This window comes from Macaca thibetana, chromosome 6 (assembly GCF_024542745.1).
Source record: "Macaca thibetana thibetana isolate TM-01 chromosome 6, ASM2454274v1, whole genome shotgun sequence".
Taxonomy (NCBI): domain Eukaryota; kingdom Metazoa; phylum Chordata; class Mammalia; order Primates; family Cercopithecidae; genus Macaca; species Macaca thibetana.
In genome coordinates, this window is record NC_065583.1 from 42,860,678 (window position 1) to 42,886,611 (window position 25,934).

A 25,934-nucleotide genomic window follows, 5' to 3' on the forward strand; every position below is an offset into this window, starting at 1 on the left:
GTTGCCTATTTTAAGAATTTTTTAAAAAACTTTTTATCAGGTATAAGGAAATGCAACCATAAGGATCTCAGTTCAGTTCAACAACAGACCTTTTTCAAAACAAGAACCCTATGAAAGCCAGCAAATGAAATGCTCTCTAATCACTAAAGCAACTAATCACTAATCCAATGAGTAAATTCATAGATAACATCTGATGGCAACTGTTCACATCTCCTCAAGTGGAGTGATGATACCAGCAAGCCCACGTGCCTCACTTCAAAGTCAGCCCTGCTTAACTATAAAGATTTTCCTAATAAGATTTTTCTCTTCAGAGATTTAAGAGCTCTAAAGAGAGAGAATGTTACAACATGAAAGAAAAAGAGAACTTCTAGACCTCACACTGCCTGTCCCACTGTCTTTTTTTGTTTTTGTTTTTTAAATACACAGGCTATGCCTAGGTTTACTGTTTTTGGTTCTAGGGTGTGTAAATTATCTTAAACAATGAGACAGTGGGTTTGTTAAAACAAAAACGACAAAACCCTATTCATAATAGCTTCTTCCTCTAGTGCTATTTAAAAAAAAAAAAAAAAAAAAAAAAAACTACAGAAGAAATACAAACACAACTTATAGAAAATGAACATGAGACTACATGAATAGTTACAGTATTCAAATAAATAGTCTACTTCAAATGCAATCACCAAATAAAGTCCAAACGAGTAGGAAAGAATAATGAAGAAATTTTATGCAGAGATGCCTATACTAAACTCAATTCAGAGAACGAACACTGACGATCAGAGCCGTGCTTCCCCATGCCAGATAACTCAGAATTAACAATAAAGAAGTATGCCAGGCAAGGTGAAGTGGCTCACGCCTCTAATCCCAGCACTTTGGGAAGCCGAGGCAGGCGTATCACAAGGTCACGAGTTCGAGACCAGCCTGACCAACATGGTAAAACCCCATCTGTACTAAAAATACAAAAATTAGCTGGGTATGATGGTGCACACCTGTAATCCCAGCTACTCAGAAGGCTGAAGCAGGAGAATCGCTTGAACCCGGGAAGCGGAAGTTGCACTGAGCCAAGCTCACACCACTGCACTCCAGCCTGGGCAACAAAGAGAGACTCCGTCTCAAAAAAAGTATGCCAGGCCCAATCAACATGCACATTTTAATAGTAAAGAGAGTATATTATGAATCTAGGAATAAAGCTAACAACTTCAGGCAAGACAGTTAAGACAAATGGAGACCAACAAAATAACCTATGCAGCACAGTCAACAGGGACAGTCTTAGACATTATCATCAGAATACACATGTAAAAAGGAAAATTCTCCAAATGTATTTGACCATGACTGAAAAAGAAGGGAGAAGGAAAGGGGGTGGAGAGAGAGAACTAAGCTCTTAAAGGAGAATGATAAATGCAATAGCTCTCTGAAACTACTGGAAATCAGAACAGCTAAAAAGAGGACTTAAAGTGTGAACAATTCAAATACAAATTATTAGTTACAGCAATGTTAATAGTAACACTAGTATTAACAGCAGTGGTTGTGCCTTACATGACTCTTTTCTATACACTTGTAACCATGATGTGTGCATAGACACCATTATCATCCCCAATTCACAGTTGAAGAAACATAGACTTGGGAAAGCTTAGGTAACTCTTCATGCTCAGTGCCGCTGTCAAGCACTATATAAGTCTCTCCATAGAAAATCCCTTCAATAACAAATTTATCTTTATGCCAACTGCATATACACATTAGTAAACGTAGTTCAAATATCTCTGGAAGGAAAGCAAAGCTTTAAATTAGGTAGAATTTATTACCCAAGAAGCAAGACCCCTGAATCTCAGCTAGGCAAAGAAGAATTTAAAGAAAGAGAGGTGCCACTTGATTTATCTCTAGAAACACAGGTAATTATAAGTGCTCCCAACAAGTTCAAAACTAACAAGAGATATACTGGCCTATACAATCTCTGCTACTTTCAGCTTTTACTCAGTACCACATAAAGAACACCAACTTAATGACTATTAAGCTCCAAAGCAACAGAAATGGGAGTTGCCCAAATATTTCCTTTTTGTAATGCACCAAAAATTTACCTGGGGCACCAAAATTTGCTCTATCTCCTAGTACATCAATTTAGAGTGAAATGTCCCTCCCCCAAAACATGCCCCACAAGCAACTGCCCACACTTATCTAAGGGTGGCCATCTCTACCATAACACATCTTTCTTACTTCCTGCCACAGGGCCTGAAATTTCACCATCAGGCTTCTCTTCAAGAATTTTCTTTTTAAAAAGAAAGTAAACATCCCCCGAATAAAGCAACAATAAAAAGTGGACAGGGGACATAATATTTGAATTCTTCAACTAATACTTTGACTAAGAAATTATGACATTGGCCTGCCACTCATGCCTGTAATCTCAGCACTCTGGGAGGCAGAGGCAGGACGACCACTTGAGTCCAGGAGTTTGAGACCAGCCTGGGCAATGTAGCAAGACCCCTATCTCTACAAAAATGGAGGGAGGGAGGAAGGAACTATGCCAGCTTTAAAAAGGAATGTTGTCAGTCTCCTCCTCACTCCAAAAGAAGGTGAAAATCCATGCTGTTGAACTATAAGTACTACCCAATGGAAGCAAAAAAGTAAAAACCTATTTTTAAGTAATTAAGTTAATGTTGCTAAAACAAACCACTTAAAACTTCTGCTACATCTTTTTTTGCAATTCCTTCAAGTGGACCTAGAACAAAGCTTTCAGATACTACTATGTATTTATGAGTGCCAATATTTCAACCAAAATACCAAACCCAAAGCTCTGACTGCAAATAATAATCCAAGCATGTAATTAATGGAAAAATTAGTTCCTTTTCATAGTTCTCAGAGTTGTATAATCAAAGTTTAGGTGATTATATGCAGAATCTTCTAATAATCCAAACCATTCAAAAATCTTTAAGGGCTAACAATGTACATAACACTTTTTCAGAGAGAAGACACCCTGTCCCCAAATGAAAAACAGTCAGCTTGAAATGACACCAGTTCAGCATAATTTGAGGTTTGTTTTTTTTTTTTTTTAACTATTTTTGATTCAGCAATCCTTAATTCAACATTTGTATAATTTAAATGAAATAGTCACAGAAAATTGCAGGCCATTAGTTTGTCCCATACAAAGCCAGAAGATTAAAGAGGTCAACGAGGTACACAATGTAGGATTTAATGTAGACTATGTAATTCTGGTGGCAATAACAGACACAGGCCATGTTTCAAAATGGGAAAAATACTCTTTACTTCATGTAGGATGAACAAATTGCCTGAACTCCTACAGGAAATACAATTTAAAATACTTACCACATCATTAGCAAACTGACATGTGAAAAAGCATGTAAATATCTTTAAATAGTTTTACAAATATATAAGATAATTATCTACTGATATAGATTATATACTGATATAGGTCACATAAAAGTCACCCATTGATAGTGTACAATTTAATGTTTTTTGGTTTATTCACAGATATGTACAATCATTACCACAGTCAATTTTAGAGCATTTTATCACCTCCTAAAGAAACCCAGTACCCTAGGGCCAGGCGCAGTGGCTTGCGCCTGTAATCCCAGTACTTTGAGAGGCCGAGGCAGGTGGATCACCTGAGGTCAGGAGTTTACGACCAGCTTGGCCAAGATGGTGAAGCCCTGTCTCTACTAAAAATATGAAAATTAGCTGGGCATGGTGGTAGGCGCCTGTAATCCCAGCTACCTGGGAGGCTGAGGCAGGAGAATCGCTTGAACCTAGGGGCAGAGGTTGTAGTGAGCCGAGATCGCGCCACTTCACTCCAGCCTGGGCCGGACAGTGAGGCTTTGTCTCAAAAACAAAAAACAGCCGGGCGCGGTGGCTCACGCCTGTAATCCCAGCACTTTGGGAGGCCGAGGCGGGCGGATCACAAGGTCAGGAGATCGAGACCACGGTGAAACCCCGTCTCTACTAAAAATACAAAAAATTAGCCGGGCGCGGTGGCGGGCGCCTGTAGTCCCAGCTACTCAGGAGGCTGAGGCAGGAGAATGGCGTAAACCCAGGAGGCGGAGCTTGCAGTGAGCCGAGATCGCGCCACTGCACTCCAGCCTGGGCGACAGAGCGAGACTCCGTCTCAAAAAAAAAAAAAAAACAAAAAACAAAAAACCCTGTATCCTTTAGCTATCATTCCCTGCCCCTATGCCTATATGTGAATATTTAAATGCTAAACTGTTAAGTACCCAGGACATGGCAATCAAGTACCCAGGACACAGCAATCATACTTGTTTAACAAGCTTAAAAGCTCTAAATTTGTCCTTTTCTTAGTAATATTTAGTAGAAATTCAGTCTAAATTGGCTCCTTATGCGTCAAGGATCACAGATTTATCCATTTATCCATTCTCTTCCACAAGACTCTTCAGATAATTCCTATTTGTGAAAAGGGGGAATCAAGGCAATCAAAACTTTTTTTTTTTTTTTTTTTTTTTTTTTTTTTGAGACGGAGTCTCGCTCTGTCCCCCAGGCTGGAGTGCTGGAGTGCAGTGGCGCGATCTCGGCTCACTGCACGCTCTGCCTCCCGGGTTCATGCCACTCTCCTGCCTCAGCCTCCGGAGTAGCTGGGACTATACATGCCCGCCACCGCACCCGGCTAATTTTTTGTATTTTTAGTAGAGACGGGGTTTCACAGCGGTCTCGATCTCCTGACCTTGTGATCCACCGGCCTCGACCTCCCAAAGTGCTGGGATTACAGGCATGAGCCACCGCGCCCGGCCAAAACTCTTTAAGTATGTCCCTCACCCATACCAATGCATGCTGCTTCGTACCTACCAACAATTAAATAAAAACAAATAAAGACGAAGCCCGTAAACACATTTTAAAATGTCTTATTTGATACTATCTACATGACAAACAGTAACCACCCTCACTCTATAGCACGTGCCTTTCCTGGGTTTAGAAAAGTAGAACCAAGCTCCAAGTCCCACTTTGCTGAACTTAACAGGGCCTTAAAGAATGTTAGACACTCTCTTCCTCCACCCACATTAAATATACACCCCCGAAAACTGTTGATTCACCGGATTCTCAGCTGCCAAAGAAAGTAGACTAGCTTAGTGTTTGACATTTCCTTTTGGCAGTCATTAGTCCTTAATGTGTCACTGTCTAGAGGCTAAACGGAATAGTTTTATTCATTTCTACTTTAGCAGTTCATTTTCGTGGGCCTAAGAAAATGTATCAAAAGCTAAATCCACCCTAGAAGAAAGTTGCCAATCTAAGATTTTATGATACAAAAATAACAATATGATCAAAACATCTCTTTCCACAAGCCCCAGATTGCTGAAGTCTGATTCAGTCCTGGCTCCTTCTGCTGTAACTTTGTACACAAGAGCAAATTAAAGGGAGAAAAACAAACATTTCAAAGACCTATGACAACGTCAGTGAGCCACCTACTAATGGGGAAAGAAGACTGCTTCTAGCCAGTTATGTTTATTAAATGGTTTTTCATTCCCACCAAGCCAAGAGGTTTGCTATCTCCTGCACACTAATTAATTTTTGACTCTAAATCTTTGTTTTCCCTTAGCCCACTCCCCAGGGCCAATGAATGCCAACCCTTTCTTTCTGTCTTTCTATATCCTATTTACTATACATAATTCTATACTTGCTCCAGTGCTTTATAATAATAAAATAATAGGTAATTTTTTAAAATCTCCATTGTACTAGCATTATCTAAGCCAGATCTTCTCAATTCTTATTTTCGTCTCCTAAAAAAGAACACCAAAGAAAAGGAAAGAGAAAGACAATAGATTTAGTCAAACAAGGCTCCCTATATCTTTTAACAACCAACAACCGAAGTGAGGAATCTAAAATTATACTGGCCAACAAAACAGTGTTACAGCCACCTAAAATTGTGTTGAGGCAAATTCTCAAGTATAGGAAACCTGAAGACAGCAAGCTAACCCCTCCACCAAAAAACACCTGATTACTGCCACTTATTAAATTCAATTCAATCAAAGTCTAGTGAACAATGTAAACATCACTACTAAATTATATAATAGTCAAGCAGGTAAGAGACAAAAGGTTTCATACTATACAAGACAGAGCTTTAAAAATATGACTCTGGGGCCAGGTGCGGTGGCTTGTGCCTGTAATCCCAGCACTTGGGCATGCCGAGCGAGGCAGGTGGATCGCTTGAGTCCAGGAATTTGAGAACAGCCTGAGCAACGTAGCAAAACCCCATCTCTACTTTTATTTTTTAAATTTTAAAATTTTTTTTTTTAATTTTAAAAATTTTTTAATTTTTAAAATGCTCTGCTTATGGAGTGGCCATTCTTTATTCCTCTGCTTTCTTAATAAACTTGCTTTCACTTTGGTTAAAAAAAAAAAAAAAATTAAATGACTCAGGGAAGGGCTAAGTCTCCAAAAAAAGCCTGAAGAATTGCACAATGGAATGCCTAGATGAATAGTCAATGATCATTTTTGACCTTCTAAAAAAGTGCTTATTTTTAATGTAGCCAAGAAAATTATGCACTGTTCAGTAACTACAGTAGACTCCTTTTGGGGGAATCCAGAAACCCAAATTGAATATAGTGACAAAGGGTTTACTTCGAGGACACATGTACAGAAGAACCCAAGTACAGCACGGCAACTGGTCTTAGGAGCGGCCATACAGGAAGCCCAGGACACTTCTCTTAGCTGGCTATCCCATTCTCCAATCTCAAATGCCTGACCCATTCTCACCCTCTTTGCTGCCTATCTAATTCATAGCTGCTACTCACCCACAAGTTCACTTTGTCAAGACCCCTATGACCCTGGCTCTACTTAATGGCATCATTTCCTTTTTCAGTTTCCATTACTAATTGCATCATTTTCCCATTATTTACCCATACGAATCCCCAAGAGAATCTAATTGGCCTAACAATCAGCATAGGCACCAGCCAGCCTATAAACTGGAGAGTGAGAAGAGGACTGAGTGGGACAAAACAAGGCCTTCCAGGGGTTGCAAAGCATGCAAATGCCCTCCGAAGAGTGTACACATGGTAAGGACTGTGCCCTCAGACACCTAATATGCTAACACCTACTCAACTAACCATCATGGTGATGACATGTCCTTTTAAAAAAAAGAAAAAGAAAAAAAAATTATTATGAGTTTTTTCTAACATATCCACCAAAAGGATTGAGAATACTAAAGGAACTCCCTCACTTAACTATCATCAAACTTCAAAAATCATCAACTTTCTGCTTTCTTGTTTATCACCTTTCCACTGGTTTTTCTGCTGGAATGCTTTTAAACAAATCATACATCTCACTTTATAAGGAATTATCTTTTTTTTTTTTTTTTTTTTTTTTTTTTTTTTTGAGATGGAGTCTTGCTCTGTCGCCCAGACTGGAGTGCAGTGGCGCGATCTCCACTCGCTGCAAGCTCCGCCTCCCGGGTTCACACCATTCTCCTGCCTCAGCCTCCCGGGTAGCTGGGACTACACGTGCCCGCCACCGCGCCCGGCTCATTTTTTTAATGTATTTTTAGTAGAGACGGGGTTTCACCATGTTAGCCAGGATGGTCTTGATCTCCTGACCTCGTGATCCACCCGTCTCAGCCTCCCAAAGTGCTGGGACTACAGGCATGAGCCACCGCGCCCGGAATTATCTTGTATGTAACTATTCCTCCTACACCAACTTTCATATCTGTTCAAAACTTGAGGGTTAAGGATAATTCACACTTGATCAATACCTTAAATCCAAAAAATACAATTATTGCTGTTTATTAACATAACCCCAAAATTAGTGTAATTCTAGGTTCAGAGTGGTTTTAAGAAAATGGTTAATGTAGCATTGGATAGAAAAACCTAGTTGAAAAGAGTAGTTAGATTTTTAACCTCTACAGTTGGCCAATATGAAAGCCCTGTAGAAAGCAAGTAAGAGGTGGCCAATGGTGTCAGGTGTTTAACTGCCATGATTAGAAATTTTAATTTTAAAATTGGATTTTTATCTGAATGCTACAACATTTAATATTGCTTTGAAAAAGAAAACTCAAACAAATTTCTTAACCCATTTAGGCCTGGTGTTCCATTATTGGAACACTAAGCTTGTGGGAGTTATTTATATCCTACTGCTCAAGGTCATTGCCAAGGTCTGATTTTCCACAAAAAAACATTTGCAACCTCTGGCATAAACCTTGAGTCTGTTTCCTTAATTGAAAAACTTTAATGGCATAAGAAAAACCAGTTTTGAAAAGGTGAGGGAGGTGAGAGGATCCTTTATCACAACATAAATCACTAAAAAGGATATATATTAATGGCCAATTTTAGAAAACAAGCAATTTTCCTATATACAGTGGCTTCAGCTATTTTTCACCAAAAATACAGAATCTTCAAAGTAACATAAACAATATGCTCTGCTCCTGGCAACAAGTGTGTTTATTAACATGAGCTTAAAAGATTAAAGTTCAGTATCACTGGTCTTTGTGTGAAATGAAGTCTCATTCTGTCGCCCAGGCTGGAGTGCAGTGGTGCCATCATGGCTCACTGCAGCCTCAACTTCCCGGGCTCAGGCTACCCTCCTACCTCAGCCTCTCGAGTAGCTGGAACTACAGGTGTGTGCCAGCCACCACGCTCGGCTAATTCTTAGTATTATTATAGCGATAGAGTTTTGCCATGTTGCCCAGGCTGGTATCATTTTTTCTAATAAAATATTTCAGGTCATTTTACACCAGGAAATAATAAGCAATATTCATATAAACACAAGAGCAAGGGCAAGCCAAAACACTAATCTTTTCACTCCTAGAAGATGACTTTCATATTTGAATCTATAAAACCAGTAATTCTCTCTCAAAGCAAGGAGAAGTAATTCAGGCTAATATGTTCCCGTGTTAAATTGAAAGGACAGTTAGCAAGGAAGCCTTGAAATACGATGCCACACTGTGTTCAACTTGGTAGATTATTATAAACTGCAAACATTAAAGTATCTTCAACTGGGTTTAAAACCAGAGCAGGAGGCCAATCACTTCAAAACATCTGAAAGTAATACTTGTAAGATTATTTACTGACCAGATGTTATTTCAGCATAAAGTAACTCAAAGGAAGTATCTTCCGTATGCTTCCAAATTATGACATTACAAAAAGCCCTAATGGCAGTTTGAGAGAATGACCAAACGGAATCAGTTCCCAACAGTCTTTGGTTCTATATATCCAATATTCCTCTTTAAAACAGGCCAGTCACGGTGGCTCATGTATGTAATCCCAGCATTTTGGGAGGCCAAGGCAGGTGGATTACCTGAGGTCAGGAGTTCAAGACCAGCCTGGTCAACATGGTGAAACCCCATCTCTACTAAAAACACAAAAATTAGTCGGGCATGGTGGCAGGCGCCTGTAATCCCAGCTACTCGGAAGGCTGAGGCAGGAGAATCACCTGAACCCAGTAGGCAGAAGTTCCAGTGAGCCGAGATCACACCATTGCACTCCAGCCCAGGCGACAGAGCGAGACTTCGTCTCAAAAAATCATACATACATACATACATACATACATACATACATACATACATACATACTGAAATAAAATAAGCAAGCCATTGAGTTGCTGGCAATGACTTCATTAGCAGTCATCAGATATGAACAAAGATTTAACTCAAAATGAATAAAATAATCCACTCTAAGAATAAAAACATATTCCACAGACTTGTGCCCTTCTAAGTTGGCATTACGACTGAGAAATATATCAACCAAAGAGGCAACTTTCAACACAGCAGGTCTGAAGTTAGAAAGGAGGAAATTTCCTGTCTCTAACAAGGACAGTTTGGAAACTCAATGCTCATGACAGAACCTGAACTGCCCATCATGAAAAGCATCTAAATGGCATCCCTTTATGTAACTATATTTAATGAGGGGAGGAGAGGGTTAAAGACAAAAAAATAAATAAACAAACAATATGGCCAGTTTGAAGGCAGACAAACCAAACATACAAACCCAGTTTGTTTAACCCTTAACTGCCATAGTCACAATGAGCTTTTATTTACTACCTCAAGTCCTCTAAGAAACCTAATTTTAAAAAAATTAAAAATGAATGGATAAAAAATATGAGGGTAGGTCATGACTGATAAGCTTTTAGTTTTACATGTTTGTCACATATGAGCATTCTAAATTAAATAGGTGGCCACCCACAACTATCAGTTTGCTACATTTAAACAATCACAGTATTTTTAATATATCAATTTTTTATTATCAACACATGACAACTTTGCCAAAAAGTAAAGCCTACTCCTTGGGCCAAAAAGGATAACTGAAGAAGGAGAAACTATATTATATTTTCCCTAAAAATACCGATTTGCATATACATTTTACAGTTTTATGTTCACATCAAACATGGCATTGCATACACACACGAGAGGAGAGGGAGAGACCTGTCAGCTGTGATTGTGATTAGATGCTTGAACTACAAAATCATGCAGACTGGAGATGGAGACTGCCACTTTGGCTCTTTGCTAAAGGCAGAGAGCAAGCCATGGAGCAGACACAGAAAGCTGTAAAGCACCTGTCACAGAAGGATGTCCCTTGGTCCCCACCTATCCAGATCCCTGTTCACCCTATTCTTTGCTACACTTTTATTTTCTGTTCTTTTGTCCCAAGGCATCTTGATATTTTTTAAAAACACCACCCATTATATTCCCATCTTCATGATTTTTCTTGGTCTTACTTGAGAGACTCTCTGTGCATTTTAACAAGGCCAGTTAGACGGGCAGCTATTAATGACCCCAATTCCCACCAAGAAAGCCGCCCTGGGGAGATTACATTACTTGATCAAGCTTTAACAAGTTCTATCCTATGGAAGTATCAGCTTACTGCCCATCATCCATGGCATCACATGTAAAGAGCACCACCAGGAGTATCTCTGGACTGAAAAATCAGAAGCCTTAGTTCTAGTTCTAACTGTTCAAACATGGGTGTGACACCATGGCCTAACACTGCACTAGTTTCAGACTCAGCTTTGAAAACACTGGTTGAATTCTGGTTCTGGCTAAACGTAATAAATATATTCCACCCTGTCTGTCCCACTGAATGTAACTAAAATTCCTGAGCAGAACACATAGAGTGGCAATCCAAAAATTGAAATAAAGAACAGTCGAATCTACAACTAAAGTTGGAGACTGCAACACTCTTCTCTCAGTAATTCTTAGAATAATTAGATCTTTCCCCAACCAAAAAAACAGCAAGCTATAGAACAATGCCATCAACCAACTAGATCTAAGTGACACTTTCACTCCACCCAACAATAATAGATAACACAGGCCAGGCGCGGTGGCTCATGCCTGTAACCCCAGCACTTTGGGAGGCCAAAGAGGGTGGGTCACCTGAGGTCAGGAGTTCAAGACCAGACTGGTCAACACGGTGAAACCCCATCTCTACTAAAAATACAGAAATTAGCCAGGCGTGATGGCGGGCGCCTGTAATCCCAGCTACTCGGGAGGCTGAGGCAGGAGAAATCACTTGAGCCGAGATCGCGCCACTACAATTCCAGCCTGAGTGACAGAGCAAGACTCCGTCTCAAAAAAAAAAAAAAAAAAAAAAAAGCAGAATACATATTATTTGTCAAGTGCAAACAGAATATTCACAAAGGTAGCACTGGGTCATAAAACAAGGCTCAATGAACAAATTTTTTAAAAAACTGAAATCATGGAAGTTTATGTTCTCTGACCATATGGAATTAGAATTAAACTAGAAATCAGTAACAGAAACATAGCAAGAAAATCTCCAAATACTTGGAAATTACACAACATACTTCTAAATAAGCCATTAATCAAAGAAGAAGACTCAAGGAAAATTTTAAAATATCTTGAACTGAACAAAAATGAAAATACAGGCTGGGCACGGTGGCTCACGCCTCTAATCCCAGCACTTTGGGAGGTTGAGGTGGGAGGATCATTTGAACTCAAGAGTTCAAGACCAGCCTGGGTAACATGATGAGACCCGATCTCTTAAAAAACAAACACACACACAACAAAAAAAAAACAAAAATAATTTTAAAATGAAAATACAACATATCAGAATTTATTGGATGCAGACAAAGCAGGGCTTAGATTAGGGAAATCTATACCACTATATCTTTACATAAAGAACAAAGGTCTCAAGTCAATAACCTAAGTTCTCACCTCAAGAAACTAGTAAAGACAGAATAAAATAAACTCAAAATAAGTAGACAGAAAAAAAAATTAAAAAGCAGAAACAGATGAAATTGGAAGTATTAGAGGAAAAAAATTAATAAAACCCAAAGCTGGATTTTTCAAAAGATCACTAGAATTGATAAACTTCTGGCCAGACTGACAAAGAAAGAAAAAAATAAAACAAATTATCAACAATAGTTATGAAACAGAGAATATTGCTACAGATGCTAAACATTAAAAGGATAATAAGAGATTGCAACAAACATCTCCATGCACACAAAATCAATTAAGTGGATAAAATGAACTAATTCATTGAAAACCACAATCTTCCAAAATTTACCCAAGAAGCAACACATAACATAGTTTTATATCTACTGAAGAAACTGAATTTATAATTTAAAGCCTTCAGAAAAATTAATTGGTTGGGCTGGGCGCCGTGGCTCATGCCTATAATCCCAGCACTTTGGGAGGCCGAGGTGGGTAGAACATTTGACATCAGGACTTTGAGACCAGCCTGGCCAACATGGTGAAACTCCATCTCTACTAAAAATACAAAACTTAGCCAGACATGGTGGTACACACCTGCAGTCCCAGCTACTGGGGAGCTGACTGAAATAGATTAAAAATTGGCAAGTTCCTATAAAGGACCAAACAGCAAATATTTTAGGCCCTGGGGCCATGTGGTCTCTTTAGAAACTACTTGGCCAGGCATGGTGGCTCACACCTGTAATTCCAGCACTTTGGGAGGCTGGGGTAGGCAGACTGCTTGAGCCCAGGAGTTTGAGACAAGCCTTGGAAAAATGGCAAGACCCCATATACAAAAAATTAGGTATGCTGGTGCACACCTGTAGTCCCAGTTACTGGGGAAGGTGAGGTGGCAGAATCACCTGAGCCTGGGAAGTCAAGGCTGCAGTGGGCTGTGATTGCACCACTTGCAGTCCCAGCCTGGGTGGCAGAATAAGACCGTGTCTCAAAAAAAATAAACAAAACCAAAAAGAGAAGGGGAGGGAGCGCAGAAGAAGGGAGAGGAGGAGGAAGAGGAGGAAAGAAGAAGGAAGAAAAGAAGGAGCAGGAGAAGGAAGAAACAAAATGGGTATGGCTGTGTTCCAATAAAACTTTATAAAAATAAGTGGCAGGCTAGACTTGACCTGAGAACTGTAATTTGTCAACCCCTAGACCACATGATAATGAATGTCACTTCCAAATTCTACCTTCACAATTTTATACTTCCAAGGTCAAGAATCACTTTGATATACACTGCAAGAAAAGAATGAAGCAAATGCTATCACAGAGAGATAAAAATTGAGTCTCACTTCAAGACTTGATAGAAATGTATACTATAATTTTTTTAAAAACCAAACTAACCACTTTAGCCAAACTAGTCCTGAATTAACCATTACCTCGAAAGGACGAATCAACATATTAATGTGTGAAAAACCATCAAATTTCCCTATTAATAGTGCTTTGGAAATGAACACAGTATATGACTATAAATAAAACCTAAAAATCGAAGACACACAAATCTAAGGGTCTAAGTTTTTTAAACTTTGTGACATTAGCAACGTAAAAAACGTATTTTTTAAATGTGGGAAAAAATATCAAAGAAAATTTATAGTGCCCATCGCCCCACCAGCTAGAGATAATTACTAATAATCTGATATATTTAGAGGTTATTACCTGTTAATCCAGAAATACTACGTTAGGTATGAAGTCTTTTCAACCCTGCTTGACGGCTAAAGAGCACAAAGTGATATAAAGGACAGTTTAACAGCAATCCTGAGGAGGCTAAACTCCTATCCATCTGCTGCCTGACACTGGACAGGCTTACATGCCTGCTCCATCATCCTGATTTCAAAAGCCCACTCCACTACTGCTCCATCAGGCCAGCACCACTTCAACAAATACATGAACATGCATCTTTCTGGTATTAAAGATTAAGAACTTGCCTGCTAAATACTGCAATTAGCAATGCCAGGATAGCTTATACACAGGAAGTACTTACTTCAAACCCCTTTGAAAGCAACACAAATATAACTGGGGTAAGACGTCTTCCTCAGAGTTATGAAGATCTTTTAAACTCCTTATCTTGAACCATAAGAAAATCACACATAATTTTTGACAAACAGGGCTTTCAAATTAAATAAATGCTGCTCTACAACATGGATGAACTTGGAGGACATTATTACTAACTGAAATAAATCAGACACAGAGACAAAACTATTGAATGATTTTTACATGTTCTCTAATACATAAAAACAAGAGAGTAGAAAGGTGGGTTACCAAATGGTGGGAGTAGGGGACACTTAGGTCAAGGGGTACAAAGTTGCAGTTATGCAGGATGAATAAATCTAGAGCTCTTGGCCAGCCATGGTGGCTCACACCTGTAATCCCAACACTTTGGGAGGCCAAGGCAGGTGGAACACTTGAGGCCAGGTGTTTGAGACCAGCCTGGCCAACAGCGTGGAACCCCATCTCTACTAAAAATACAAAAATTAGCTAGGCTTGGTAACACAAGCCTCTAATCCCAGCTATTATGTTTGGGAGGCTGGGGCACGAGAATCACTTGAACCAGGGAAGCAGGGGCTGCAGCAAGCTGTGATCGTTACCACTGCACTCCAGCCTAGGTAACAGCGCAAAAAATATACATATATTAAAAAATCTAGAGCTCTAATCTATAGCATGAAGCCTATAGTCAATAGCATTGTATTGTACTTGGAAAACTTACTGAGAGAGTAGATTTTAGGCCCTCTTACCACCCACACACAAGGTAACTCTTAAGATAACAGATAGGTTAAATGGCTTGACTGTAGTAATCTTTAACTATGTATATCTACATATCACATTGTATACCTTAAACATATACAGTAAAATTTATTAAATAAAAAATAAAAATAAATGCCGCTGTCAAAAAAGCAAGTCCTACACAGGCTCAAATTTTGCATTCAATGCATCATCTACTTACATAAACTCTCCCAAACCCTGTTTATTAGGCAGCTCACAGAAAAGCTTACACTGACAATTCAATAAAATAATCTTCAAATGCCTCTACAGAACTATGGACTACTAATTTAGGTAAGCATCTCTTGCAGAAAGGAAACCCAAGCGTTCAAAGAAAGATGGAAATCATACCATAACTGTATAACAAAACTCAGCCTCTGTACCTGCAAATCACAGAGCCCATTTAAACATCTACGGCACTCAAGTACCACCAGTCTAGTATGGAAAGATACTCTAAAAAGCTCTTTTGCTCCATGTCAGGCCTCTGAGCCCAAGCTAAGCCATCATATCCCCTGTGACCTGCACGTATATATCCAGATGGCCAGAAGCAACTGAAGATCCACAAAAGAAGTTAAAATAGCCAGTTCCTGCCTTGACTGACGACATTCCACCACTGTGATTTGTTCCTGCCCCACCCTAACTGATAAACTGACTTTATGACAATACACCCTCCCCACCCTTGAGAAGGTATTTTGTAATATCCTCCGCCGCCCTTAAGAAGGTACTTTGTAATATTCTCCCCACCCTTGAGAATGTACTTTGTAAGATCTACCCCCTGCCCACAAAAAACTGCTCCTAACTCCAATGCCTATCCCAGACCTTAAGAACGAATGATAATCCCACCACCCTTCGCTGACTCTTTTCGTACTCAGCCTGCCTGCACCCAGGTGATTAAAAAGCTTTATTGCTCACACAAAGCCTGTTTGATGGTCTCTTCACACTCCACTCACTTCAAGCAGCTATCCCAGACCTGGATCTATTTTATTTAGTCTAGGATATCCACTTTTAGAAATTTAATATTGAAATTTAGATTCTAGTATTTATTTTAGTTCGGGGGGTATTTAATCTTAATGGAAAACTCTGCCACCATTAAGATGTTATAAAATAATATTTGTTAACTTGGGACGATGTACAAAGGTAAAAGTACTAAGAGCTCAGACTTTCAGGTCAGACAGATCTGAGTTCAAACTGCACCTGTATGTATATGTACTTTTGAGCAATTATCAACTTAATAGGGTTATGATGGGGATAAAATGTCTCAGCACAATGGCTGGCATATGGTAAGCAGTATAAAAGTATGGACAATCATTACTAACAGCATTTTTAAAAAGAGGAGACGGTAAGAAAAGAACAGATATAAGTGTACATATACACATATCCAGAATTAAGTCTGGAATGTTATAAACAAAAATGAATTGTGGGATTACGGACAGTATATAATGAACTTTTAATATATAAAATATATAATGTAAATATATACACATGTATAATATATACAATGTATAATGAACTTTTACAATCGGGAAAAAATTAAGCTACTCTAATTTTGAAGAGAAGAAAGTGCAGTCACAACATAATGCAGTAACAAGTTCTTCAGAGTCCTTCAAAAGCTCTGGCTAAACTAGAGAGATTCCAGGAAGGCATTTGCAAAACTGACAAAGGATTAGCATCTAAATTGAGTGCCTCACTTCACTACAATAACAATATATCTTTTCAAAAGATCTTTGAAAATGAACATTAGCTGCATACCATTCATACATTTCACATCAAACTTACCCAAATTGAATTAAAATTTTATACTTGATATATTAACATAATCACATTCCTCAAATATATGTCCAGTTCAACCAAAGTATGTCCAGTTATTGCATTCTTCTTTTGGATCCTACAACCACCATGCCCAATGTTTTCAGGCAAGAACAAAGATAAAATATATCTTTAAGGAACATTATCCTTACAAGGTCCTAAATTGAACCAATTTTCTTCTGTCTAAAATTACAGTTTTAAGTATTAAAAGAATACAAGCTACAACAGCTACTATGCATGGACTACTATGCCATTCTGGACATTCAATGAAGTTGATCCTAACCTCTTATCCACTCACTTTAGCTGGCTGGTTACTTATTGGTTAGAACTATCCAACAGAGATACAATGCAAGCCAGAAATAAACCACCCACATAATTTTTATAACATAGATGTAAGTTATAGATACATATATAATCAATGTAAATATGATTTTTTTAGTAGCCATAAGTGAAAAGAAACAGGTAAAAATAAAGTTTAATAGCAGATTTTATTTGACCCAATATATCTAAAATAATATCAATCAGATAATTTACATTCTTTTTTCTATACTAACTCTGAAATCTGGTGCGTACTTAACAGCAAACTTCAATTTAGACTTACCACATTTCAAGTGCTCAATAGCCACATATGGCGAGTGGCTACCACACTGAATAGCGGAGGGCTAGAACTACTTATGCCCATGGCATGTGTTTGTTCTTACCAATTATAAGCCCTAACACCAGTCAGTCAAACATGACCATGACCTGCTGGGCAAGACTGCACTGGTCAAAACCAAATGGAGTTCATTTCAAAGACTGAGGGGTCCTTTATGTTTCAGACGTTGTGTTAAGTATTTTCAGATTTGGAGGTTTTGGGGAAGGGGTAGGTTTTGCTTATTTGTTTATTGAGGAGTCAGGGTTGAAGGGGGGTATGGTAACAGAGACAAGTTTGTTTCCAATAAATTCTACTATTGGAAAAATACACGCCTTAAAAAAGCGAGAAAGGAACATATTAACAGTCAGCATATCCCTCAGCAGAATGAAAGGCATGAAATAAAGAAGTCAGCTGTATAAAGCATAGGGCCCTTCAGAAGGCTTTTTCAGTAGCATTGAAATAATTCAGAGAACATTAAAACACACAACTGAGCAACCAAGTCAGCTATGTATTTGAAAAACAGAAATTTTAACCCATTAACCAGACAGCAGACTTTTTTAACCCATTAACTTAATAGTATGAAACCTAGTTCTACGGATATTTCATGTTTACAGGCAGAAAACACTGAGAGAGTTAAAACTGTTATTTCATGCTCTGCATAGAAGAAGAAAAAAACAGAAAATATATATCCCTAAATGCTAATAAGTAGTGGTGGTTCAGTAGTTTAATGCACATGCCTGACTTTCAATCATGAAAAAAATAAAATGGTAATAACTTTTTCAAATTTAATTACATTTCATTTTAATTTCAATCCATTCACTTTTAAACCTTTTAAGATTATGACATCCATCCAAAGCTGTTTTTCTCTCTCACAGGCAAAGCAACTTTAGGCTGACAGAGCCAAAACAAATTAAACTTAACCACAATAACCACATTTCATTTCAAGGAAACCTGGAAGTCATCTCTGAAACTACAAGGATACCCTGAAGGGTCACAAAACCTCCACTGTCATGGGTCTGTGGTATTTCCCTAATGTTAAGAAAGTAGAGGTCAAATGCATTACTTTCATATCAATATTTCCTTACAGCCCATACAGTAAGTTAGCGGTAGAGCCAAGACTACCTACCAACTCTTCATCAAACCACTATGCAAGCAACAACATTAAGGCTGCTAGCCTCCTGACCCTTGGAAACTTTAAAAGGGAATTTGGCCCTCAGCTGATGAATTAAACTCTGCTCTAAGATATCACTTTCACTTAATTGCTTATTTCAGAGTATTTGGTTTAATTTTTTCAACAAATGTCATGTGTATACTGAAAGATCCACAGGAAGTAGAAATAAACCACCACAGCCTCCTCCTTCATCCCCTGTAGAATGTAAGGCCCATAAGGGTAAGGGTCTTTGGTTTTTTCCCCCTACACTATTACATCCTTAGCAGCATGAAAATCCAAAATTATTCATTTTATTCATTCCTCCAAACAAGCATGAGTTCATTAGGCAAGCATTTACTGAGTACCTCTTGCAGCATTATACTAGACCATGAATGAATATTTTTAAGGAGTTGTCATGTTCCAAAGGCTTAAAACCTAGTTGCAGAATAAAATGGATAAAGGAAATGCAATTAAACAACAATTCAAAGGAGTATACAATAAGGCACAAAACGTCAAGCACCAAAGAAACAATGTAAGGTGATGTAGTTTGAAATGGCCTTCAGCAAAGAGATGAAAAACAAATGTGGGGCCTGAAAGAAGAGCAGATCAGGTTTACACAGGTAGGAAGGGAATTTCCAGAACATAATGAACAATGCCCTACTACTAAAGACAGGAGCTCAGCCTGGCCTGGGCAGGAAGAACAAAGTGGAAAATGGAGAAAGTGAGGAGACACTGAAGTAAGATAATGGCAGTGGCGGCAGAAAGGGACAAATGGAATAAACTACCAGAGCAGTTTTTCCACCTTAGTTGCACACTGGAATCAACTGAGAAGTGTTTTAAAACAACTGACACCTGGATCTTGACCCAGAGATTCCGACTTAATTGGTCTGGGGTACACCTGAAACATCAGGATTTTTAAGTTGCCCAAGGACTGTAATGTGCATCCAAAGAATCACTGTCTCAGAGAAAAAGCCAGTGGAACCTGGTAACAAGCAACACAAAATTAAGAAAGAAGACGCTTTAAGAATGTGTGTCTAGGCCGGGCGCAGTGGCTCACGCCTGTAATCCCAGCACTTTGGGAGGCCGAGACGGGCGGATCATGGGGTCAGGAGATCGAGACCATCCTGGCTAACACGGTGAAACCCCGTCTCTACTAAAAATACAAAAAAAAAAAACTAGCCGGGCCTGTGGTGGGCACCTGTAGTCCCAGCTACTCAGGAGGCTGAGGCAGGAGAATGGCGTGAACCCAGGAGGCGGAGCTCGCAGTGAGCTGAGATCGCGCCACTGCACTCCAGCCTGGGCGACAGAGCAAAACTCCGTCTCAAAAAAAAAAAAAAAAAAAAAAGAATGTGTCTATAAAATTACTAACAACATGACAGAATCCAAGAAATAGAAAAAGTGAGTATTATGTGAGCCTTTCTGGACTTTACAACAATGTTTACAAAGTTTCAGGTAGTAAACAAGTTTTAATTAACATAGGTTATTTCAATTATCCACATAACATAATTTGTCTAATATTTTTCAACAGAAATAAAATGAACCATTTTTTTAAAATCAAGGTAGAAGTCAACCAAAAGATTACAAAATAAATCTTCTAGAAAGCCTCCTGGATTTCCCAGATAGAAATAACCTCAACCTCCTTGCAATTTCCACAGCATTTTGGCTGTACCTATGATGACACTCCTATTAAACCCCACATAGAAACTTTGTTCCAGAAGGGAGGGATCAGAGTCTCATTCCTCCTCTTACATTGTGCCCAACACACTGCTTTGCATGTGACACATACTCAGAATGAACTGAGTGACAGGCAGACATTGCTGGTTATATTCTGAAACTCACTAGAGGGTCTAAATGTTTTTGAATGCTTCATAAATAAGCAAAAATCTATCCCCAGTTGCTTCTGCTTCTTCCAGACCCTTTCATCATTCTAAGCTTTCTTCAAGTGTGCTCCACTGCCCTCCCCGTTTATCCTCACTCCAATACTTTTTGACAGCACCAAGCCTGTTCACTGTTACACGAATCAATAAAAGGAAACTAAAGATTTTTACCTTTAGGAGAAACATACCCAGAGACCATCTCCTAAAATACATTTCTAAATCTCAAGATTTCTTTCTTTTGTGTTTTTTTGTTTTTGAGATGGAGTCTTGCTCTGTTGCTCAGACTGGAGTGCAGCGGCGCGATCTCGGCTCACTGCAAGCTTCGCCTCCCAGGTTCACGCCATTCTCCTGCCTCAGCCTCCAGAGCAGCTGGGACTACAGGCACCCATCACCATGCCTGGCTAATTTTTTGTATTTTTAGTGGAGAAAGGTTTCACCGTGTTAGCCAGGATGGTCTCGATCTCCTGACCTCGTGATCCACCCGCCTCGGCCTCCCAAAGTGCCGGGATTACAGGTAATTTTTCTGTATTTTTAGTAGAGACGGGGTTTCACCATGTTAGCCAGGATGGTCTCGATCTCCTGACCTTGTGATCCGCCTGCCTTGGCCTCCCAAAGTGCTGGGATTACAGGCGTGAGCCGCCCTGCCCGGCCAAGATTCATTTCAAGATCCCTACCATAATACTCAAATTTCAGCCTCACATCACACATTGTTCCAGTTTTCATTTAAGAATGCTATTGCGGCCTCCAAGTCTTCAGTATAAATTAGTGCTTCCCAGCTTTTATTACATTGATGGCATGAATAGAGAGCACTGTTTGTATGGCACTCTAGGTTTCAAAACCTCAAGGTTACTCATGACCGGGGTGATTGGCCCAAGAATGTGACCAACCTCAAGACTCAAGGGATAGCTTATAGACTGATTAGAAGGCTCTAGAATGGAGCAATCGGAACAGATTTATCACATACTCCTTCCCACCAAAGTCTGTTTTTGAAGTGATTTTCTAATCATAACTACATCAGACACTTTTACACCATTTCCAGCACTACACATGATAGCAGATGACTGATCCACTTACCATGGGTTTTTGTTCCCTTGTTTAAGACTGCAACACTGTGAGCCATTCTGCAATATATCCATTTTTTAAAATATTTTCTAATGTTCAATCTTAGCTATGGATTCTTAAATGTGTCCCACATTTTCACTGTGACTTAAAAACCACTTTTTCCATTTGACTTAACAAAACATCTAATCTCATTTTTCTGAAGTAGACTGCCTATAATCAAAATATGGCTTTTTTTTTTTTTTTTTTTTTTTTTTGAGAAACTCTCGCTCTGTCACCCAGCCTGGAGCACAGTGGCGCGACTGTGGTTCACTGCAGCCACAACCTCCCAGGCGTAAGCGATTCTCCTGCCTCAGCCTCCCGAGTAGCTGGGACCAGGTATGTGCCACCATGCCCAGTTAACTTTTGTATTTTTTGGTAGAGATGGGATTTCACCATATTGCCCAAAATGGTCTCAAACTCTTGGGCCCACGCAATCCACCCACCTCAGCCTCCCAAAGCACTGGGACTACAGGCTTGAACCACCATGCCCAGGGGCAATGGCTTTAAAAAATTCAGTATGCATCACTAATTTCACAATATGGTAGAAACAACATAAACAGAGGAAGGCATTCATCTTCACCCTAGGAATTCCACCATGACTTACCATCACCCATTAACTTTTACAGGCCTATAAGTGAACAGACAAGGTGATGGCAAATGAACAAATGAGAAAGGACCAAGATTTTTTTTTAAGTGTTAAACAGGCAAAAAACACTAGTGATGACAACTACTTTGTACTGTCCTTCTTCCCCTTAAAAGTATTTCATATAATTTTTCCTTAATTTATTGCTAATTAGCCACAGTAAGATATTGAGTCCAAGGTCTAAATGACAAGAACCCTAAGCTAGCATTAAATAACCAGAATAGAAGTATAAGGGAAGGAAAAAAAGAAAGACATACAGCAATAGAGAAAAATGGACAAATGCAGAATTTTCTATGGCCTTTAAAAAAAAAAGTCAGGTATCAAATTTCATAGCCTGGGTTTTTACGCACAAACCTTAAAAATTCAAAAACACTATCCAGAGTTTGCTTCATGTAACTCTTCTTGGCAATTATCTACTCTTATGACATTCAATACGGTTCATGAAAAAACTTTCATAAACTATAAATACTGAAGAGGCAGGTTTTCAACATTCCCTTTTGCCCAAAATTAGACAGCCACCTCCTTGGGATAATGAAAGTTTAGTGGTATAGAAGGTCATTATTCTTTGAAGAGGCATGCTAAAATACTAGAGGTGAAGCATCACAATGTCTACAACTTTCTTCCAAAGGTTTCGGGGGAAAAAAGGATGTTTGTGTATATACACATATATACATATACATTTATATACACACACACCTACACATGTATCTACATGTTAACTGATGAATACAGATAAATTTCCTAGGTATTCACCGTATGATTTTTGTAAGTTTAAAATTTCTCAATAAGCTGGAGAGAGGAAAGAACCACTTAGCCATTTATCCATTCCTTAAAAAATCTGACCCACCCCCAAAAATCAAGGAGTCAAGGACATATTTGGTATTTATAGTGAAAACATCTCAGATCCAACATGTTATAGAAAACTCCTCATCCATAAATATCTTACTTTAAAAAAAAGCTGTCAAACTCACATTGCCCATGTACTCCGAAAGCAGGTCCTGCAGGGCCTGGCGGACAGCATTACACTCTGCCACAATTCGCTCACGACGGTCATCACGCGTGCAAGACGAGTCGGCCATCAAGGCAGCCCCACTAATGATGCTTTCCAGGCGCTCCTCCAGGGAAGGCCTAAAGCGCTCCTCGCTGAAGCTCAAGGGGTCCACAATGATTTGTTTCTGCAGAGAAAGTATTACCAAATGTTAGTACTCATCTCTGTTGCCTCCTTTATTCAAGGTGTGAAAAGTGGTATTAGTAATATCAAGATTTAACACAAAAATTCCGACATCTGAAAGAAAGTTATACTTCTTAACAGATAAGGGGCTGTCCCACAGAAGTTAGCCTACTGTTGATCACTCCTCAAAGAAAGCACTGGAAGTAATGCTATGCAGCCAAACAGGGCATGATAAGGTATGATACCACAAATACAAATATATCACACTCACACAACTTATTCTGAACATCTAAAGGTAAACTTACATAAGACGAGCGATTCAAATCATCAGATGAGAATTACAAGGAAAATAAAAGTTACCTCTTACTTGCAGAATATAAAACTGCCTTGTGATATTTAGAACTGTTGCACCACAAAAAATTTAAAAATAAAAGCAAAACAGGCCAGGTGTGGAGGATCGTTTGAGGCCAGTTCAACACCAGCCTAGGCAACAAGGCAAGACCCTGTCTCTACAAAAAAATAAAGTAAGTTGGGCATGGTGGCACACGCCTATAGTCCCAGCTACTCAGGAGGATCACTTGAACCCAGGAGCTCAAGGCTGCAGTGAGCTATGATTGTGCCACTGCACTCCAGCCTAGGTAACAGAGCAAGACCTTGTCTCTTAAAGTACGCGCGCGCGCGCACACACAGACACACACACACACACACACACACACACAACTGATTTCTAACCTTAAAGTTTCAGAAAGAAATGCATTTACAATGAATTTCCATCTATTTGCCTCATCTTACACATCTAATCAAGTTTTCTAAATAATTCAGTCTCAAATTTATCCTGTTATGTCTAAATTAGAGACTTTCTTTCCTCAAAGACCTCTAGTATTCTGTAAGAGATGATAGCAATCCTCCCAAAAAGCTACGCTGTGAGGAAGAACTGCTCCAACAAGAATAAATCCTTGGCCGGGCGCGGTGGCTCAAGCCTGTAATCCCAGCACTTTGGGAGGCCGAGGCAGGCGGATCACAAGGTCAGGAGATCGAGACCACAGTGAAACCCCGTATCTACTAAAAATACAAAAAATTAGCCGGGCGCGGTGGCGGGCGCCTGTAGTCCCAGCTACTCAGGAGGCTGAGGCAGGAGAATGGCGGGAACCCGGGAGGCGGAGCTTGCAGTGAGCCGAGATCGCACCACTGCACTCCAGCCTGGGCAACAGCATGAGACTCCGTCTCAAAAAAAAAAAAAAAAGAATAAATCCTTTTTCTGTCTCCCCTTCCTGCCCGACTCCACTTACATCCAGCTTTTCTACTGCTTAGTCAGGTCTGGTCACAAGTAAGCTATAGGTACAAGGTGAAACATCGGCATCCTCAAGACAGCAGCTACTGGCCTCCCTCCAATTCCTCCACTTGATATAATTTATCCTCACACTGATAAATGTCTGTGCAAATATTATGGCTTTAATTTTTTTTTTACAGAGACTATGTCCTTATTGATTTCAACTTAAATGCCAAATTTTTTCTACCAAAACCTTGCCCTTTTCCAATAAGTATGCATTTCTTCCTTCCCTTCCAAAGAACCCTCAATTTTCAAACTGAACATGCAATACCTTCCGTTCATTTATTAACCTACAATTTAGCTGATCATTTTTTGTAAGATTAGGTTATTACAGGATTCCTCTGGTCAAAACTGAATACAAAATGCTTTCTGGCCAATAAAAATGAGAAATGAACGGTACAGAATTTTAAGAGTAACAGAGCCTCAACAGGCCTGAGATCATTTAGAACAAACCCTCATTTTACAATGTTTAAATGTCCCTGAGAAGTTAAGCAGTTTCTGGTAGATACTACTCAACTTAGGGCAAAATGTGCTACTACCTTGAAAGATACCTAATACTGCCAAATTTTGATGAGAGGAAAAACAACATTGCTAGTAAATTTTAACATGCACCGTAAGAGTTTGTTATAAAATACTTTAATGTTTAAAGCTCCATGGTAAAAACTGAGTTCTAACACCATGATCTTTAGACTTAACACTGCCTTCTTGCTTTATGAAAAGTCTTAAATCAGCCATGCGTATCAACAAGGATCAACTACCTAAGCGAAAGTAAAGTGGCAAAAGAAAGAAAACGTAAAGGCAAGGAAAAACTTAAAAACAAAATGCACTCCATTGTATTTTTTAATTCTATATTTCATAGCATCCCTACTTTATGAAAGGATCCTGGTCACCTGGAACACAATTTCTGTGTTTTTTTTTTTTGTTTTTTTTTTTTAATTTGCCCCAACAGTTACTTTTAAAGCCCAAAAAAAAAAAAAAAAAAAAACCCCAACTTATACTGCTGCCATCTACTGGAAGCCATGAGGCATTGTGGGTAGGAATTAAGAACACATAACCCACCAAAAAGTTAACCCTTAGAGTTGTGTACACAGGACAGACCTAGAGCATCATTTATGAAAAGTAATTATGATATTGTGCTAAGAAAGTATTTTAATCCCAAATTTGCTTCCACATGATTAAATTTCTGTTCATTATTCCAATTTAGTCATTGAAAAGAAGTATATCTAGGCAGACAAGAAAGATTAGAATGATGGTACTTTTGCTGCAGTCACTTATGATGTTTCTTTATCTCCCAATAGACCATGAACCTCTAGGGAGCTGACCCTA

General features: G+C 39.0%; 2 protein-coding genes across 3 annotated transcripts in view; one reads left to right on the forward strand and one right to left on the reverse strand.

The window, feature by feature from the left end:
* Positions 1-25,934, forward strand: part of LOC126956106 (uncharacterized) — a 589,638-nt gene that overhangs the window by 487,192 nt on the left and 76,512 nt on the right. The gene's annotated exons all lie outside the window — the stretch shown is intronic.
* Positions 1-25,934, reverse strand: part of CTNNA1 (catenin alpha 1) — a 177,745-nt gene that overhangs the window by 84,998 nt on the left and 66,813 nt on the right. For both annotated transcript variants that reach the window (XM_050794981.1, XM_050794982.1), the window contains exon 7: positions 23,079-23,282. In XM_050794981.1, coding sequence (XP_050650938.1) covers positions 23,079-23,282 — 204 coding nt within the window. The remainder of the gene's footprint in view (positions 1-23,078; positions 23,283-25,934) is intronic.